A 19,036-nucleotide genomic window follows, 5' to 3' on the forward strand; every position below is an offset into this window, starting at 1 on the left:
ATAGTCATGGCTGAACTTCATCTACCGTATTTAGTCCAGCTAAGTTTTGGAACAGAGCTTTCTCTTCCTTCTCATATGCTTCTATGTTGGTATGCTTATTTATAGCAGAGAATACGGAGTGTATGATTTCAAATGGGGGCGAAAAACCTTTCTTTTGTCTGGTTGTAAAACTGTTGGCCAATATTGGCCAATGTTCTGCCCCCAAGAGCTCACAAGTGGCAACACAGAAACTCACATTCAGTTTTACACAAGCATGCAAACTCTCACTCATTTGCACATAGATATGCAAACTTATGCAAATGTATATAAATATGAATCATGCATTTTTTCACACATGTACTTTCACTTACAAGCACGCACGCACGCACGCACGCACACACACACACACAATCACTCGCTCACTCACTCACATATGTAAGCTTTTAAGTATACACAAATCCTCTTCGTTTCTGCCCACCAGCTTGTTTTACCTTTCCTTGGAAACATTTGAGTGAGATGATGTGACAATGTGTCTTGGGCCAAATCAAATTCAACCCAAATATATTTAGGGGCTCTGAACATGTTGGTAGGAGCTAGTTAGAAAGAAGACATTATTTGAGACATAGGCCTGGGATTCCCTGCACCAGGTCCACAGAGGATATAGCTTTTCTACAAAATTTTGTTCATATGCACGAGGTATAAGCTGCCATATAATCAAAATTCTCAAAGCAAACACAGATTAAAACAAACAAAATTACAGCAACTGAACAATACAACAAATACAAAATCACTTCAGAACAGGGGAAAAGAATTTTTGCAGCAATTAGTCACGTACTCAGGGAGATTGCCATGTAAATGTTATGAAGCACAAAACTCTTGCACAAGTCAATGAGAATGATTAGGGAAGTTTTTAATATTTGATGTTTTAATATTTGATGTTTCCCCGCCCAGAGTGGCTTGGGAAATCCAGCCGGATGGGTGGGGTGTAAATAGTAGTAGTAGTAGTAGTAGTAGTAGTAGTAGTAGTAGTTGTTGTTGTTATTGCTTGTTACATTTAACAGCTTATTAAACACTCCCAGTGTGTTTTCCTTCTAAACTAATTACATGTTGAAATCCATGCACAAGCATTAAAATAGCTCATTCCCAACCAATCAAAAGAAAACTAGAAAGATGGTAGCTGTGAAGAAGACGGTTCCTTTCCTAGCATTCATATCTCTGACAGATAGCAAATGGCAACTCTATAAGTCCCCAATGTCATAGATAGTAGTGAAGGAAACAACGGACTCTGCACATGAACTGAGGCAGAGTAGTGATTTACTGGCCATCCATCAGATTTTCAATATCATGTCAGGACATAATATATGAGTGAGATGAGTACAATATAATTGCTCACATAGTCTTTGTGCCTTTGGAAAATAATAGAGCCAGGGAGATCATCCATGCAGTTTACAGTGTGTATGTGATGTTCACTACTTGCACTCAGAAAATAGATATAGAACTGTCTGCTACTGGGCATTATAACACAGACAACACAATACTGCTTTATATGGATGCTTCACTTTACACAACATTGACCTACTTCCTGCTGTCTACATTAACCCTACAGGAGAGTGAAAGAGAAATCTATAAGCAAATAAACTTGCCTGTTGACTTGTATAATGGGAAGCTGTGATAACCCAGAGCCTACTAATTTAAACGGAAAGTCTTTGTGCTGCATTGCAATTGAGTTTCGAAAATGGCAAGAAATATTGCACTCAGTCTCAGCTAACGGGACAATCCTGCTGTATTCGTTCAAGGCATAACTCTGCAATTATCTGTCCTTTTGTTTCTGAATAGACCAGAATAGAATTCTCCCATGTTTAGGTCTGTAAATTGCTAATACTCTCCAGCTCATTTTGTAGGCATTTCCTACATTTATGAGGCAATTTACACTCCAAAGGAACATATTTTTAAAGCAGCATTTCTCATATAGCCTTTAAAACATGGTGTATTGAGGTAGTGCTAAATTATTTTTAAAGACATTTCTACAACTTGGCAATATTATTTCAGACTTTGTTGAATGACTGAGGCGAAAAGCTGCATTGAAAGCTGCACAGCAGAAGTGGTCAGACTTCATGCTTGTGAGATCAGTTTGTTTTTGTTTTTTTTCCTACACCCCATGGTCCAACAACTGCAAAATAGTGGCTTGGGGTGGCAGATAGGCATAGAATTAAGAACTGGGTAACAGAGCACATACTCAGCCCAGTAATTTGCTTTCATTACTCAAAGAGAGTGTTAGTCAGAGTAGACCCACTGGAATTAATAGACATTACTAACTTAATTCCTTTGGAATGTATCCAGCTAAGTCCTACTCAGAATTGATGCATTGAAATTAATGAACCTGTTAGTCATGTCCATTAATTTCAATGGGACTACTCTGTCTAATGTTTGACAGAGCCCTAACATTTCAGTGGCTCTATTCTGAGTACAACTTAGCTGGATGCGACCCATAGTATTTTAACACTAAAACCCACGCTTGGTTTCTCCCATACTTCCTTAGTTTTAGCAGCTTAATTTAGGAAGCCTAATTTATGTTGTTGCTATTGTTAAATAACTGAGAGTCAGTAGATCATCCAGGGGTATATTGGCACATCCCAATCTACCTTTTCCTTCCTGTGTTCTAGAACCTGTGGACACTTGAACATGGCATAATTTAGGATCTTCTGAAACCATCAACATGAGGGTCTAATAATATGGCTACGTTGTACAGTGTTAGTACTAGATTTGACAAATCAGAAGCCATCACATTGATTCTGACAATGACATTCTATGGACTTCACTGGGATTTAGAACACAGAAACTGACATCATAAAATGTCAGTTTTTTGTATAGCATGGTCAAAGTTTTGACCGATTTTGAATAACTTTACTGTTTTTGCTTCTGGTTGTGTATTGACTTTATTAGTTTTACTCTGACTGGTCCTATTGTTTATTTTTATGACTTTTCTGCCTTCTTTATTGTGTTATTGTTTTATCAACTAGTTTTTAGAGATTGTGGCTTTTTATTGTCCAAGCCGTTTTACTTTTTTATGGTATACTTGTGATGCTGTAGTTTTTGTTTGTAACGTGTTAAGTTTTATTTGACTTCAGCTATTTGAACATTGGATTTAATTTTATTATCATTTTAAATATACAACCCCTTGAATGAAAGGTGACATATAGATGCCATAAACAAGCAATGCTAAAGACATATGTTTGTTCAGATACAGGATTCTGCTTTCAGAGGTAAAAATTCTACCCAAAATATGTTTCTTAATTATGTGCAAAACCCCCATCAAAATGTTATGTAGGGTGTGTGTGTGTGTACACACACAAATTTTTATTACGCTTTCATAAGTTTACTTCAATACATAATAATTTTTTTTCTTTTTCTTTTACGTCCCATCCCATTTTCCATGGTGTTTTTTCCCCTCCCCTACTGCTGTTAGTTTTGCCAATTCAGTATAGTCCATCACCTGTAAGGGCATTAAATGAGACATGCAGAAATATGTTTAAGAGAAAGGAGTTGAACTGCAGGAAAAAAATACATCAAAAGACAAACTTGGAGTCTTTACACATAATAAAAAGCCCAGATTCTATTCTTAGTGCTATATCTGTGCTAGTCCTGATTCGACAGCTGTAGAGGATTGCACCAGCCCCTCATAATGTGTATGTGTTTATGGATGGATTCACACAACCATGGTTTCAGTTACCGATCATTTGGTCATTCATTCAGCATTCTGATCACATGTGTCAGAACCTGTTTTCAAAACGTTACCTAAGCTGAAAAGCAGGTTATAAATTGCGTAAATAAATAAATAAATAAATAAATAAGGGAATAATGCTGTTCTTTCTCTCTTTTGCAACACACAGCTAGAGCTCTTGACAGAATGAAATCTAGCTGTCCTCTATGAAAAGAGAGGGGGACTGCCAGCATGAGCTCACGTTTAACTGTTTCTTGGAGTGCTTTAATACGATGTTGTTTTCCCTGCCTCTTAACAATTATAACCACGAGAGTTTTAAAAACAGATAAATGCTTCTGAGGACGTGGAAATTTACAAGATGATGCAGGGATGGTACATCCTGTTTCACTGCTTGAGGTGAAACAGGAACATGGCACGCCCCTGCCGCTGCCCTGTCACTGCCCCTCTCTTACCTGTGTTGGCACCCGTGAAGTGCTGGCCGTGGTGCTGGCGTCCTGTGAGATCTTGTGAGATCTCAAGTGCTTCATGAGATCTCATGAGATTTTAGTGAGATCTCATGAGATCTTGCCAGTAACCGGTGCCTCTTCTCCACTGATGGCAGAGGTGGAGAGGTAGGTAGTGGAGGTGAGGTGAGGTGGGCTCTGCACCCTGGACTTCTGCTGCTTGAGGTGGGCGCCTCACCCAGCCTCCTAGTATTTATAGCAAGCAGGCTTAACCAATCCAGGCCTATTCTGTTCATTGTCAGGAGAAACCCCAGCATCCCTTGCACTCAGAAAGTTTTTTTTAACTCTTTCAAATCCAGGCAGGTTCCACTTGAGATATAAAAGGACAAACATGAATCTAATTCTACTTTTAGTCCTGCTCTAAGGCAACTAGGCTTTACCATAAGGTGCCCCAAATCGTCCTAACTGAACTTTTTTGCTAGATGCAGTAGAGAAAGCCTGTCATTGTCATTTGCTACTTGCTTACGTCTTCCACCATACTCTTCTAGTAGATGCATCTTTCTTGGCCTTTGCATCCATATGCTTATTACTGCATAGTACTGTAGTTTAATTGCATAAAGACACATAGTATTGCATAAAGACACATAGTATTTCATGTTACTTAGAAACAAGTGGAGATTTGTAGAAAATAAAACAAAGCCCACTGTTGTGTCTATTTTGCTCCTCTTTCTTTTCCTTTTCTCTCTTTCTCTCATATGTGTAGTTATATCTGCATCTTGATATTTTCCCATCAACATTCCTTTTATCTTTACCCCCCCTCTCTCAGCATGATATTATCTCTCTTCCTTATAAACTTTTTCTATCTAACATCACTGCACTATATATTCATTCCCCACTTAGGCTCAGAAATTGTTGCCTCCACCTGTTTTCTACCATGAAGGCCACAACAATGGTGAACAGCTAGCTACAGTTTTTCAAATGTGTGTACATTTCAAATCTGCTATCACTATCTCAAAATTCTAATGTTTGTCCAAAACTTTGCTCAAACTTCCCTGCTGTTGCCATTCTTCTGCATGCTGAAAGTGTCTTCTGTTATAAAAGGGCTGATTTACACACTTTGGTGCATTATGTTGCATGAAAAGAGCGAACGTATAACCAGAGATGTTCTACTTATGCAAGAGCTTTGTGCAATCTCTCCCAGAAATATGGATGCATGAGAACTGCTATAGAACCTACCTGCTACAACACTGCGTGAACTCTTGTTTAAATATTTGTAGAACAGCACTAGAAGGCACTAGTGCTCTTCTGCTCATGCTTTTTTGGAATCCAATTCAAAATGTGTTCTGCACATGTTCAAAATGTATTCGGTATTGTCAGGTTCATTTACCTCTCTGTACATGCTCAGAAATGTGGGCATGTGCACTCGTTGCCTGTTTGCTGTTTCCCCCTCAAAAAAAATCACCACTTTATTTATTAATAGCCTTTTTGAGCAGAAAGCTTGCTTAACTCATTTTCTGCCTACTCTTCCTAATTCCCCCACTATGTTGTGTTGTTACTCAAATGACCCTTTCCAGGCCTGTGCAGAGGGGGCAGGCAGCTGGCCCCACTTGCCCTTGGTCTCAGTGGCCTGGCCTGGAATTAGCTGCTTTTTTGTTCAAGTTTATAACTTTATTCTAACAAAGCTCCCACCCTGAGCCTCAGATAAGCTCTGCATTGGCTTGACCCTTTCCCTCGTTCTTACATGTGTTTTCTGACTGAGCCATTTCCCCAGTGCTCAGTCTTCTGCATGCACCCTACCCTCAATTGCCTGCCATTGCTTCTTTTATGTGCCCATGGAGACTCACCACTCTTGATGACTCCAGAGACCTATTCCTGCTGTCTCCTTCTACCTGTTTTTGCACCCAAGTACTTTTAAATGGGCCACAGCCCTAGCAAAGCGATAAATGCTTGATATTGCAGTTTGTCTTACTGTGTGAAATAGCTGAGTTTGAGATGAATTCTCTGGTCTCTTATTCAAAAAGTAAACAAATGTCAACAGCAAACACTGCCTCCACAAGTGCCAATATTTTTTCTGCTATTTCATGTATTCCAGTGTTCATTTTGGAAATCTTTGGTTTTTGTATGAGAGAGTGAGTGAGAGTGTGCGTGTGATTTACGGATCTGTGGCCTGTCACATGTCTTTAAAATTACAGTGCCCATTTTCCGCCGAAATAATTTCTACAAAGAGTGGCTCCTATTACAGCAAGAGGAGCGTGGACGTCATGATTTATTATTATTTATGGTCCCAGGGCCTTGTTTATGCACGATGGGTTAGGTGCGCAGGATAGAAATGCCATTATGCAAATGACATTGAATGTCCTTACCGAGCCTAAATAATTTTTGTGTTGGACGATTAAACCTCATCTGTTATTGATATGGGCTGCAGTCAGGCTATTAAAGAGTCCCAACAGTACTTACTCCCAGTAATGGGAAAATTGAGAGGAAGAGGCTAAACAATTGCCTCAAGTGTGCTGTGATTGTCTGGTAGGAGTGGAACATAACAAACCTCCTGAATGGAAATCGTGTTCACTACTTAGGGATAAATAAAGAAGGGAGAACACGCAATAAATTATACTTTGTGATTTGAATCAGTGCACTAGAGAATTTGTGTACGTTCAATTTGTTTATCTAAATATTTGGGGGGGTTGTTGGTGGGAGGGGGCTGTGTTTGAAACTGCCAGTGATGGCCTGCATACAGTGTTATTGTGTGTGTTCTCTCTCTCTCTCTCTCTCCCTCTCTCTCCCCCTGCTCTGGAGGAGTGGGCTTGGGGGATGAGGGGGGGGGGAACTGGGGGATGGACTAGAGAACCAATCTTCTTAGTGAACAAGGGAGCTACGTCGTCATTGCTCCTTTCTTTTTTGACACAGCTGTGCGGTCACATTTTGATCAGTGTTGATAGCTTATGAATTCCAAAATTGACAAAATTTACAGAAAAATGAGGATAATCCATCTTCCTTAGCAGCCTGTCAGGAGCTGGCTATACTTCATAATCCTCAATTACAGATGCTATTTTCAGACATTTACATGCAGATATTAGGAGAAAATGAAAATGAGAAACAAAGAGAGAATGGAAATGCAGCTATTTATATGTATAAAAGAAAAACAACAGGTAAATTCTAGGCATTTAGATTGGATTTGGGGGTCCCTTTACAAAAGGCTCTTAGTGACTGTAATATATTTGCAGATTTTGGTAGGAAATGCAGCATATATAGCTTCAGCATGCAAATAATAAGGTTTAGGTCAAAAACAGGTCAGTTATTCTGAAGTATCGGAGTAAATGTGTTCATGGCAGGGTGCACTAAATAATTCCCACTCTTTTAAAAAAGATCTCCAGGGAGTGTCGTGATTCTAATTGGATTTGGGTGAAAATGAAATACAGCTGCTAATTTTTTCCTCCAAAAATCTTCTGCAAAGGGGAGATTTAGAAATGTTTTGAGTGACAGAACACAATAATAACAGGATATTATTTCAAGTGTTATATGGAACTCCTGCGTTTTTTAAAAAAGTCAATTGACAAATGTTATGTAAAACAAAGGGGATTTGGAATACTGCCATAATTGGCTGTGTAAATAGGATTTACCCCAAAGAAAAATTAGTGTCATTGATAGTGCAAGGTGGAATTGAAAATGTGATGTAAATGATAGATAGATGAGGACAGGGGTGAGGGGAGGACTCATTTTTGATAAATGGTCCATCAGATCCTTGCCAGTTCAGATCTGGGGGAGTCAAGGAGGAGGCTTTGGTAATCAAATTTCAATTCCTATAAAATTTAAGACAGAAGAGCACCAATGCCCATACAGCTGTACATGGCACAGGGTTTCTGCAAAACTGGGGAGATTAATTAGAGTTGCCTTGGATTAAAATCTGTGAACCATGTCAAATGTTACAACCGCCCCCCCCCCCCGCTTTATGGCCTGACAGCAGAGCTTTTGTAGAAAACCTGATTGCTAATATAATCCTTATATTTTCCCCCCTCAGTTTGGGCAACACAACATTGCTCATGGTTGTTGACGCAATGAAAATGTTGACAGTTCCAGTGCAACCTACAGATAATTTCTAAATATGTTAATTTCTTGGGTTTAAAATACTTTCACTATATGTGTGTATCAAGAAGTACAAAGACATCATAATAAATATATTTACCAAAATTTTTATACAGCAAAAAGGGAGATTCTTTCAACAGAACCATTTTTGTGTTATTTTGGATCCAGTCATATTTGGTAGGGAAGTGTGAAGAAATTGATCTTTATGAATTCTGATATCAGTTCTATATGCAGATAGAAACTTCTTTCTTCACTGGCACTCCCCAAGTGATCCAATGTAGTTATTGGCTCAAAAAGGTACCAGTAGACCTGCTCACCTCTGTGTCCTGTGTCTCTGTGATCATATCTGCAAGACATCCAGGTGGCAGACAATATGCACATTTTGAGGGGGAAGTACATTTGAGGGGAAATATGTTTAAGAAATTATTTAACCCTGCAATCCTAGGGTCCCTTGGAAAGTGCCCCTCTCCAGGGCCGGTCCATCCATAAGGCAGGCTAAGGCAGCCACCTCAGGTGGCGGAATCTAAGGGTCATCTCCGCTGGAGAAGTGGCTGCGGCATCTTCTGGGTTTCAGAGAGATCTTGAGAGGCTCTTGCAAGATCTTGAACCTAGAAGCCGCAGCCACATAACCCTGGTAAGCAAGGCTTCAGTGGGGTGGCAAGGGGTGGGGCTGGTGTGTGCAGTGCTCCTGCTGGGCGGTTACATTCCCATTTCGGGTGGTGAAATGGGACAGGCCTCCCTGTTCCTCTCCAAGTGTGGAGAGAGTTCTTACTTTGGAGAGAGAAATCCAGTGTTGAATGCCTCCTCCATGCTACCATGGAAATCGCTACCGTCTTTACCAGCGTTGGAGCTCTGCCACCAATAGGGCTGAAGATGGGGTGTGCCAGCAGCAGATTAGGGGAAGGCTATCTATCTGAAGGCTGTAATCCTCCAACCTGCCTTCAAACTAGAGAGGAAAGTATTCCAGTCCTGGAGCTTGAATAGTGGATTTCCCTATCGGGAATGAGAGGCAAATGGTTGCGCCTCGAGGCTCCCAGGACCCATCCCCAAAAATAACTTCATTCAGATACATATTTTAGTTTTAAGTTTTGGGTCAAATTTTGGCCTCAACTTTATTGAAATTACAATCACATGAGTGGTATTGGCTTAGGCATTGACTCCCGACTATAACTGACTCCACCTCTCTGGGTGATAGTCTAATGGGGTAAACCAAACGAGGGAGCAACGTCGATGTGGACCAACCGAAGCTCAGCCCGGGGTTCCTGTGGTCCTGGCATTGCCCTAGACCCTCAAGTGGGCTTTGGATGAGATCCAGGACCCCCAGATTCCTTTAATGGAATACCCAGTTCCTGGAGGGGCAGGTGATGGCCACACCTCCCCTCCCCTCAATCCAACTGAGCCAATACCTAACCGCCAATTTACAAGTTGTGACGATTTGCTAAGGGGTAGGCAAAAACCAAGTGACTAGAGCCAATTTGCCACTTGGAAAAAATTCCTACCCAGCCCCTGTTCCAAAACAGGCCACCCAAACCAAAGCAAGGCCAGGCGAGAATACCTAATTCTAGGGAGGGAGGCTGAGATCACGCCACCCTCTGGGGATTGGCTAAAACAGCCTGGCGTGATCCAGGGGCTGTGGCCAGGGCTTTTGCTATTCCCCCCACCAATGACTCCTATGGAGGGGGGGGAATCCCAGGAGCCCACGCGCAACCAGGACCCTCTAATGGGAGGATCCCATTTAAAGATGCCTATAGAAAGAGCACAAGCAATTGCACTCTCCCCACTGACATTCAGAGGATTCTACCCAGCAACTGTGATTCAGAGGATTCTACCCAGGGCTTTCTTTTCAGTTGGAAGTTGCCGGAACTGAGGTTGGTGCCACTGTCGTTATCAGAGAATGAGGGAGGCATTTATGGTGAGTCCTGGCACCTCTTTTTCTATAAACAATAGAACTGATTATACCACCTCTGATAACAGTTGAGGGAGGAACCTGTTGGAGCTGAACTTTTGCAGAGCAGGTGGAGAGGCCCTGAAGCCCCATCTATCTCACTCTCTTATAACCAGATGGAATGGCTGCTGCAGATGACAGTTATGGGTGAACACGTGTGAAAGTGACATGGACCAGAAACAGAATGAGTTACATATCTCAAAAATACAGTAAAAATAGTACTATGTCCAATTTTGTGGTTCCAAAGTATGACTTATATATTGATGAAAGATATCAAACATGCCTAACAGAGAGCACTTGGCCTCAAATTTCCAAAGAGATACACATTTGGGAATGAAGACCAACCGTATTATATATAAGCCAAACAAGAGAAAATAAAAACTATTATTTTTATAGTGATAGTTTCAATTGGAATGCTGTTTTCCTTCTTGCTACAACGTTAAAAAGAATAACTTCAGTAGGCAAAGAGAATGGGGAACCATTCAAATGACTCAACAAACAACTACATTTGCAACCTGTAAATACTGCTTCTCCATATAAGTAGTGCATCACAAATTGCATGTATGTTTTTATGTGCCTTTCCAACAAGCCTCCAAATTATTGTAGGCAATAATTACCTGATGATGAATTTGTATAAACAAATTATTTTGCCTATATTTAAATGGGGATTTGGAATCGAGGATACAGATACATTGGCTGTTGAAATAAGAACAATAAATTCTTTGTGGGTATAATCCAGGGATTTCATGAATGATCTGGATAGAAAAGTGTTAAAATCTATGTGAGGAAAAAGGGGGGAAAAACTTACAATTTACAGTATTTACCTCTACTGTGATGTCACAAGGTCAGATGGGCAACCAGTTTTACACGGCAGGTAGCCTACTTAATATTCGGTCTGTTTGAACAGGTCACTCACTGTTGGAAGTCTACAGTAATGGTGAAGTGCCCCTAATCTAGCATCTATTTTCACTTGCTGGAGATGAGGGGAGTGAATTTATAAGCCATGGAGAATGCATTGGTCGGGGATCTAACCTCTTAACTCTCCTCGGCCTCCAGGGTCAGAAGAGTGTTTTAAATGAAAGCTTATATTGTATGTTGTTGACAATATTATTTGACCCATGTCTCCAAGGCCAAAATCAACATATCTTTTGTGTAGACATGTTACTGGAAAAAGTGATCTAATAAACAGTAAAGATGCCATTTTCCTTCTAGATCTTTTTATGTTCTGTTCTACATCTAATGCAAGTTTTGTACCATACTTGAGGAAAAGGTTTTGTGCTAAGCACTTAGGAGCATAATCTCCCAGGAGCTGCACCTGCACATTCCTCATTCATCTCAATAGGGCTTGTGCAGGAGAATATACCAGAACACTTTGATTTATATTATATTACTACATTACATTACATTACCTGCCCTTCCTGCCAAAGTAACCCATGGCAGCAAGCAACACGTGATAAAACAAATTAAAAATATTTTTTAAAAACACACATACACCTTAAACATCTTTAAAACAACTGTAGACTGTCCCCTTATTTTTTGGGAAGTATGCATGATTTTACAGATTATCTATCTCTATCTATCTACCTACCGGTATCTATCTAATCTATCTATCTATCTATCTATCTATCTATCTATCTATCTATCTTCTATCTACATAAACCCCACCCCCACCCCCTGGAACAACCAGGGCTAATTGTACCTAACCCTGTCAGAAAATGTTCACAGTTTGTCAAGGGGTGCCTACTTCATCCTCTTCAACAGCTGATTGGTGCTGTGATAATTTGGAGAAAACTACACACACAGCCCTGGGGGCTCATCCAGATAGTGATATGTGATCACAGCTTACTCCTGTTTATACCCCCTACCCCCCGACCAAGCTGGATTGCAACACATTTCTTTTTATTTTTATTTGAAGGATATCATGAGGATAAAGGTACCCCAAAGGGCTGCTGGAAGCAAAGCTGTTTTAGATGTCCTCTTTCTTCTCTGTTAAAATTAAGTGCTGGTCAATCAACTGAATGTTCCATTCACACTGAATATTCCATTTGAAGAATAATTTCAGTAAAAAGTTTCTCTAATTGTTCAAAAATCAAAATGATGGCTTTTTATTTAGACATTTCTGACAGTTAATTCAAACGTTTAATTTCAAAGTTGTCAGGCATAACAGCCTGCAAATGACATTTTCTGGGTTAAAAACCTGAGATCTTATCACTCCTGTTTCAGAGGGAATTACGAAGCTTCATTTTAGAAAGAAGGAAAGAGGGGAGATTTCCCCAGTTTTCAAATACCTCTATATGGCACATATACACGTTTATTCAATTGAGTCTGGCAGGGTGGAGGAGAAACTAACATACACATTCAAGAGGAGACTGTAGTTTACTAAGTCATAGGGATGAATTCAGGGTAGAACTATGGCAATCATTCTGTCAGCACTAGTTTTTTAGCTTCCTGGATGCTCCCCAGTGGCAGAGCGTATGTTATCACTGCCTGGGGTGTGTGTGCAGGGTGCCCCCCCCACAAGGGAGGAGAGGGGTGGTAAATTTGCCGCAAACTCTTCTCTCTCTGCCCCCCCCCCAAGTACAGCCCAGGGTGGTCCACTTCCTGCCTCCTAGCTACGATAGTGCTTCTCCCCTGTGTGCCATTCAGCAGGTTCTCTTACTTCCCAAAGCCAGTTTCAGGGTGGGTGGTGGAGGTGGGTGGGGAGAGTAGTGGGAGGAAAGCCATCGTGAATTTAAATAGTTTTGCATATATAGTGATCCTCCTGCCCAGGTCAAATGCAGCCCACCAGCAAGGTCTGATGTCCCTGCAAGATGCCCCTCCTGTTTCTTTTCTGCCTGCTCAGGGCTGTGAAAATACAGCAACTGGCAAGTGCCTTGCAGACCACAAGGCATAACTAGAGGACTGAGTCTAGCCTTGTAGCTAACATGTTGTGTTGGCTTGATGTATACGCTGCCATCCCAGGGCAAATTCTTATGAGTAGATGCAGGAGATTTAACCCATAGTCAGGCCATGGTCTGCTAGTACATTTGGAGTACTGTCTGTGAATTTTGCAGTAGCTACTGAAGCTCTGCCTGTTCCCTGAATCCTTTTGTCCAGAGATAGAGGTCAGATTTGGGTCCTCTTGCAAGCAAAGGATGTCTGAATGAGCTATAGCTTATCCCTAAGAGTATCACAGATTTCTTCATATATTGCTACCTCCTGTATGTGTTTTTGGAGCATTCAGCTTTTTGCTGTGAAACGTGTACCTTAGGCTGGTGCAAATTGTGACCCACTAAGCTTAACAGAGCCCATCAGCCAAGTATGGTGGCCCATCAGGGATTTGATAAACCTCTTACTTTTGCTGCCTACTGGGGTTATCAAGCACAATGGCAAACCACAATGCATAGCTAATGGACTGTGTTCAGTTTTATGGGTCACAGTTTTTGCAGGCTTACCATCCTTTGAATGATATTCCTGTCACAAGCTTGGGCAGTTTGAGATAGCTAGGCCTGTACACCATAGCTGCAGTTCCTGCTTCAGGTCGCCATGCAATGCTTAACTATATGTCAGTTTCTTGTTAAGTAGATTGGGGCACAGGAATTATGGAACAAGAGAGTGCTTTCATAATACAATATTTAATATTTATATATTTATTAAGTTCTCACTGCACTCATTTTTTAAAAAAATATATATTCTCCTTACATTTCTGTTTTTTTTCTCCTTCATGCTATGGCAGTGGTGCTCCATGCTGATGAGACAATACTTGGTGCAACCCCAGGCAGTCATTTTTCAGGTAATTTCTTAGGATACCAAACTCCTGTCTCATACTTTTTCATGTATGAAGCAGGTCAGATTCCCCAATTATGGCGGGAGTACCCTGGCTGTACCCAGATAGACTGGGAATCAGTCTAATTCTGCTCACGCCCACACCAAAGCCCATGCAGGTGGAAAAGGTAACATATACTTTTTAAAATCTTAGGCAATTAGGATATTAGCACGAATAAGGCCCTAGGTGAGACTTGCCCAACTTTTTGACCCACTGAATTGCATGCAGGCTTGCAAGCTATGTAACAACTTCCTTGTTTGTTTGTTTTTTACTTCCAGGCAGGTATAAAAAACAGGAGGCTTATTGAGCCAATAGTGGACTGGTAGTTTGCATTTAGCTTGGTCTCCCTTAGTTAACCAATGGTCTTTCTGCGCAGTTTTTAATGTAATGAATGCAGGGTGGGTTGTTTTTGTTGTTGTTGTTGTTGGTAATATTTAACACAAAGGCCACATGGTTTAACGTAAGGTTATTCACCTGTTGCAGAAAAACATTGCATTTTCCCAGCTCTCCAGGTATAGTTTGCATTTGGTAAAATGTGGTTCTCGTACCCCAGAGAGGTGATGTCAATGGCAATGAATAGTACAGCCCTTAGAGTTGCACGGACACAGAATTGATTTCCTAGCTGAGTTACTTTTTATGGTGGTGAATACCAGCAAGCATAGCTTCTCTGTTTCCTCATCTCTATATATAACAGTGCTCCAATGCGTTAGTTATTTAGTTATTTATTTGGAACCTATTCATTTTCCTTTTCTTGCACTGGATTGCACTGCATAGTAAATTTGTTTGAAAAGAGCAAACAGTGGAAGTACTGCCCCGCCAATCTGCAAGCAAGCTTCTGTCCCTTGGAATAAAACTACCCCCCATTTATTTTATACATGATATTGTGCTATTTATCTTGGAAAGGATTTGCAGGAATATTGTCCATAAAGCTAAAAAGAAGTAGGAATAATTTGGCTTATTGTACAGAAATGCCCCAATTCTGAATGTTCAATGATGAGATAACTCAGGATATTAAAATAAAAGATCTTTCAACATTAGGAGGACACAGTGGCTACTCATATATCTACAAAGCTATATGTGAGTGCAGGAGGGGTGGATTTTTTAAAACAAAAAAACCCTATGGCAACATTTCAGATTGTTGAAGAGGCCAGTCACCTTTCAACTGGAGATATGGCTTGTCTCTTCAGCAGTTCATGCAGATGAACTTCAGCAAAACATCCAGTTATGTGCATGGTTCTTCTGCTTAAATTGTGACAGACAAATGGTTTGGGTTTGTTTCAACTCATTTTGAAATACAGGCCAATAACAGGATATTTGGATTGACCAGCAGAGCTTTCGATTTGCATTTGATTAAGGTCCATAATTAGAACTATGGCATGGGGAAAGGAGTATTGTCTAGTAGGGTAGATATATATTTTTGATTCCCACAGAAATATTTTGTCTAAAAATTTGAAGGGGAGGGGAATATAATTATGTTTGTGACACTTGGGAGAGAGCCTCCCCAAGGTATTCCTTTCCCAGAAACTGTATAGGGGAATGACACTGGCTCCCCTTGCCTTTGTGACATTGGGAGCTGTTACAAATATACTTATCCTTAACACAGACTTATTTGTGTGCATCATAACCAACACACTTAGGAAAGGGTAAATATGTCTGAGAGAGGTAAGAACAGCAATGGGGCAATGACTGCTGATGTCACAAAAGCCCTACTATTTGCTTACCTGGCAACCAACACGTGTAAGAAAAAACACAAAAGCTACCATGGTTGGGTACATCTGTGCTGGGAGGGTTGACATGCAACCCTCATGGTCTGATCCCAGCATCCTGGTTGCTGGCAGGCCAGCAAACAGTTGCAAGTACTACAACTCTGTGTGGATTTCTTCAAGCACAAGGTATAGGAAGGAAGGAGGCAGTGGCCTAGAGTGATAGTACAATTGAGAAAGTGGAGAGAGATATGGATGAAGCAAGAAATAGATATGAAATGGAAGGAATGGTGAGTCAAATACAACTGGGCTGTGTATTATGTTGAGCACATTCATAATTACTAAGAAAAGGCTGAAATCCTATGCATACTTGGGAGTAAGTCCCATCAAATGGTCCCACTTATGTGGCTGCAGCTGTATGGGATATCGTATTAGAGAAGCGGCTGCCAAATGGCTTGGTATAAATGTGAACAGGGGTGCCAACTTAAATAAAATATTGAGGGGGCAGGTAAGCCCCATAATCAATCACAATACGCGTTGCACACATACCATTTGAATGGCAATGTCCATCAACTTTGGGCTCCCCAGCCCTCTCAGATATTTATTGGGGGGGCAATGGGACCTTAGCCCCTAAGAGTTGGCACCTATGAATGTGAAGGTTCCCCTAGGTGTATTTAAGAAAGGGAATTGGACGCATTCATGGAGGATAGTTCTAGTTACAGGTAGGTAGCCGTGTTGGTCTGCCGTAGTCAAAACAAAATAAAATAAAAATTCCTTCCAGTAGCACCTTAGAGACCAACTAAGTTAGTCTCTAAGTTGCTGCCGGAAGGAATTTTTTTATTTTGTCATGAAGGATAGGTTAGCGAATAGCTATCATAGGTTAGCTTAGGTTAGCATTGGTTAGCATAGGTTAGGATAGGTTAGCTTTAGCTATCATAGCTTCCACATACAGAAGCAGTATACTCTATGGTAAAACAAGGGAATGACAACCACTTCCACGCTGAATTGTGAGCTCCCCAGTGTATCTGGCAGGCCAGATTCTGTTGAAAACAGTATGTTGGACTAGATGGGCTTTGATCTGATCCAGCACAGCAGTTCTTATGATTCATGATTTAGTCCCTCTCTGTGCAGTCTTATTAAACTGCACAGAACCAGTTTGATGACAGCTGAAAGTGCATGTTCCTTGATAAACACTGAGCAGCTACATAAAGCAAGTGACTAGACAAATATGGAGCAAGAACAAGAGCTTAGGGCTATATGAAATGTCACTTCATGTTTAGCTGGGACAAAAAGAGCTTTTGGAAATCAAGACATCAGCCGCAAAAGTGATAAACACAGTTGCTAAACTGGATCTCTGTATAGCCACAGGCTCCTGGCATGGGATCAGTTTGACTCTAGTTAGTTTTGCATCCCTTTCTTAAAGCTTATAGCCTGCATAAGTTCCAAAAGTAACTTGTATTACCTTTGGAACATTTATTTGCCTTTTGTGGTAAGATGTGGGATATTGGTCAAAGGAAGGTTCTATTCACACAATCACATCAGGAAGTCAGGGCATGTAACAATAATTCATTAAAACAGCCAATATAGAATAAAGCAACAAGAATGCACATAAAACCACACTATATTTCATGCATTAGCTTTACTAAGGCCACAACTTACTTTAAAAATTCATTGTGTATGCATGTCAGCAGTTTTGTGGTGAATTCATGAGTAAAATACCAAAATAATCAGCCAGGGCTTAAAAGAGGAGCAACTGAAAGTAAAAGTTGTACAAAAATAGTACTGTTCCCCTTTTACATGTGTGTGTCTGTGTGTGTATTTGCCACACCCCTTCTCCCCTGGAAAACGAGGAGAGGTGGTTTCCTCAATGGGGAGGAATGCATACATTGCTTTTGTCCCATTGTCATCACTGGCCAAACAAGTTTTGTAGGTTTTTGAAATTCTATAAAAACATCACAAAACCTGTTTGACTACAGCCAGTAATGGAACACATTGGAGATTGGTATATATATTGCAGTGGAGTGCAAAAATAAATAGTCTGTTAAGACTGCTAGTTGAAATAATAAAGAAACTTAAGGCTTATTACTCCTGGCAAACAAAGTCATTCTGAATAGAAGTTTACACTAACTGACTGGAGGAGAAAGCAAGCGAGTAAAGCCCAAGGGGAAAAATAAATCTTTGGAGAGTTACTTAAGAAGGAATCAGTAAGGGAAGAATAGATTGCCTTTTTGTCTATTTTGTTCAGGTAACCAATTAGAAGTGTTGTTGCTTTAGTCCCAGCAGAAAGGTGGTGTGCATTTACAGATAAAATGCAATGATTAGTTCCATCATATAAAAGAAGAAGAAAATGTCAGCCTTTTGGCAAAATCAGTTGGACAGTGAATGCAATAATAGCTAGGGATGATCAAGGTATGCATGCAGGGGAGCTGAGGAAGAAATAAGGTTGAGCTGCAGACTTAAGAAGTGTAGAGAAAGATTTCAGTTCAAGCTTCATTGAGTGTGACTGTGACTAAAGGACGGAGTAGAAGCATTACTCTTCTTGCTGAGAAATATTATTAATAATTCAATTTCTTACCTATCCTTCACTGTAAAGTCCCAGGGCAGGTTACAGCAATTTAAAATGCAATATTTAAATCAGTTTTAAACAAACTGCAACCATATCTCTCTATCTATCTATCTCTATCTATATCTATCTATCTATCTATCTATCTATCTATCTGGTGTCAAAGGCCAGGATAAAGAGTTGTATCTTCTGAATACGACGGAAACTACATAAAGAAAGTGCAGTGCTCACCTGCCCATGGGGCTCAGTGAGGCAGTTGCCTCAGATGGCAGACTGGGGAACAGTTGGAAGGGGTAGCAGATCCATGCCTCAAGGAGTGTCCCATCCTGTTTATCACCTGTTCCTCCTCCTCTGTTGCTATCACTCACTCTTCAGTCTCCTTTTTTCTCCCAAAGATGGAAGGGGGAGGGAGGCTGCTGCGTTGGGTGGGTGTGGTTTTTGGCACTGGCAGGGGTGGTGGCTTGAGCAGTGGCGGTGGGTGGTGGCTTTGAAGGTGGTGGGAGGCAGCATTTTCTGTTTTGCCTCAAGCAGCAAAACATTGCTGACCAGCGCTGTGATGGTTCCAGATGACCCTCTTTGGGGAGGGAATACCACAGCTTAGGGGCTGCCACAAAGAATGCCCTCTCCATGGCAGCTGTTCTGAATTTCTGGGGGTTGTGGAACCCGAGAGTGTCTGAAGGGCAGGAGATGTTATTTCAGAGATTTGGGGCCTCAGTCATTCAGGACTCACTAATGTGAGGGCTTTGAATTGGGCCCAGAAATAAACTAACCATAAATCAGAAACCTTGTCAATA

At 40.8% G+C, this 19,036-nt stretch overlaps 1 protein-coding gene across 4 annotated transcripts in view; it reads left to right on the plus strand.

The window, feature by feature from the left end:
* Positions 1 to 19,036, plus strand: part of PAX5 (paired box 5) — a 265,758-nt gene that overhangs the window by 137,538 nt on the left and 109,184 nt on the right. For 2 of the 4 annotated variants that reach the window (XM_083593703.1, XM_083593704.1), the window contains exon 7: positions 13,887 to 13,943. The exons of the other annotated variants lie outside the window; for them this stretch is intronic. In XM_083593703.1, coding sequence (XP_083449829.1) covers positions 13,887 to 13,943 — 57 coding nt within the window. The remainder of the gene's footprint in view (positions 1 to 13,886; positions 13,944 to 19,036) is intronic. 4 annotated transcript variants of the gene reach the window in all.

Source organism: Podarcis filfolensis (assembly GCF_964270895.1).
Source record: "Podarcis filfolensis genome assembly, chromosome: 17".
Lineage (NCBI taxonomy): Eukaryota > Metazoa > Chordata > Lepidosauria > Squamata > Lacertidae > Podarcis > Podarcis filfolensis.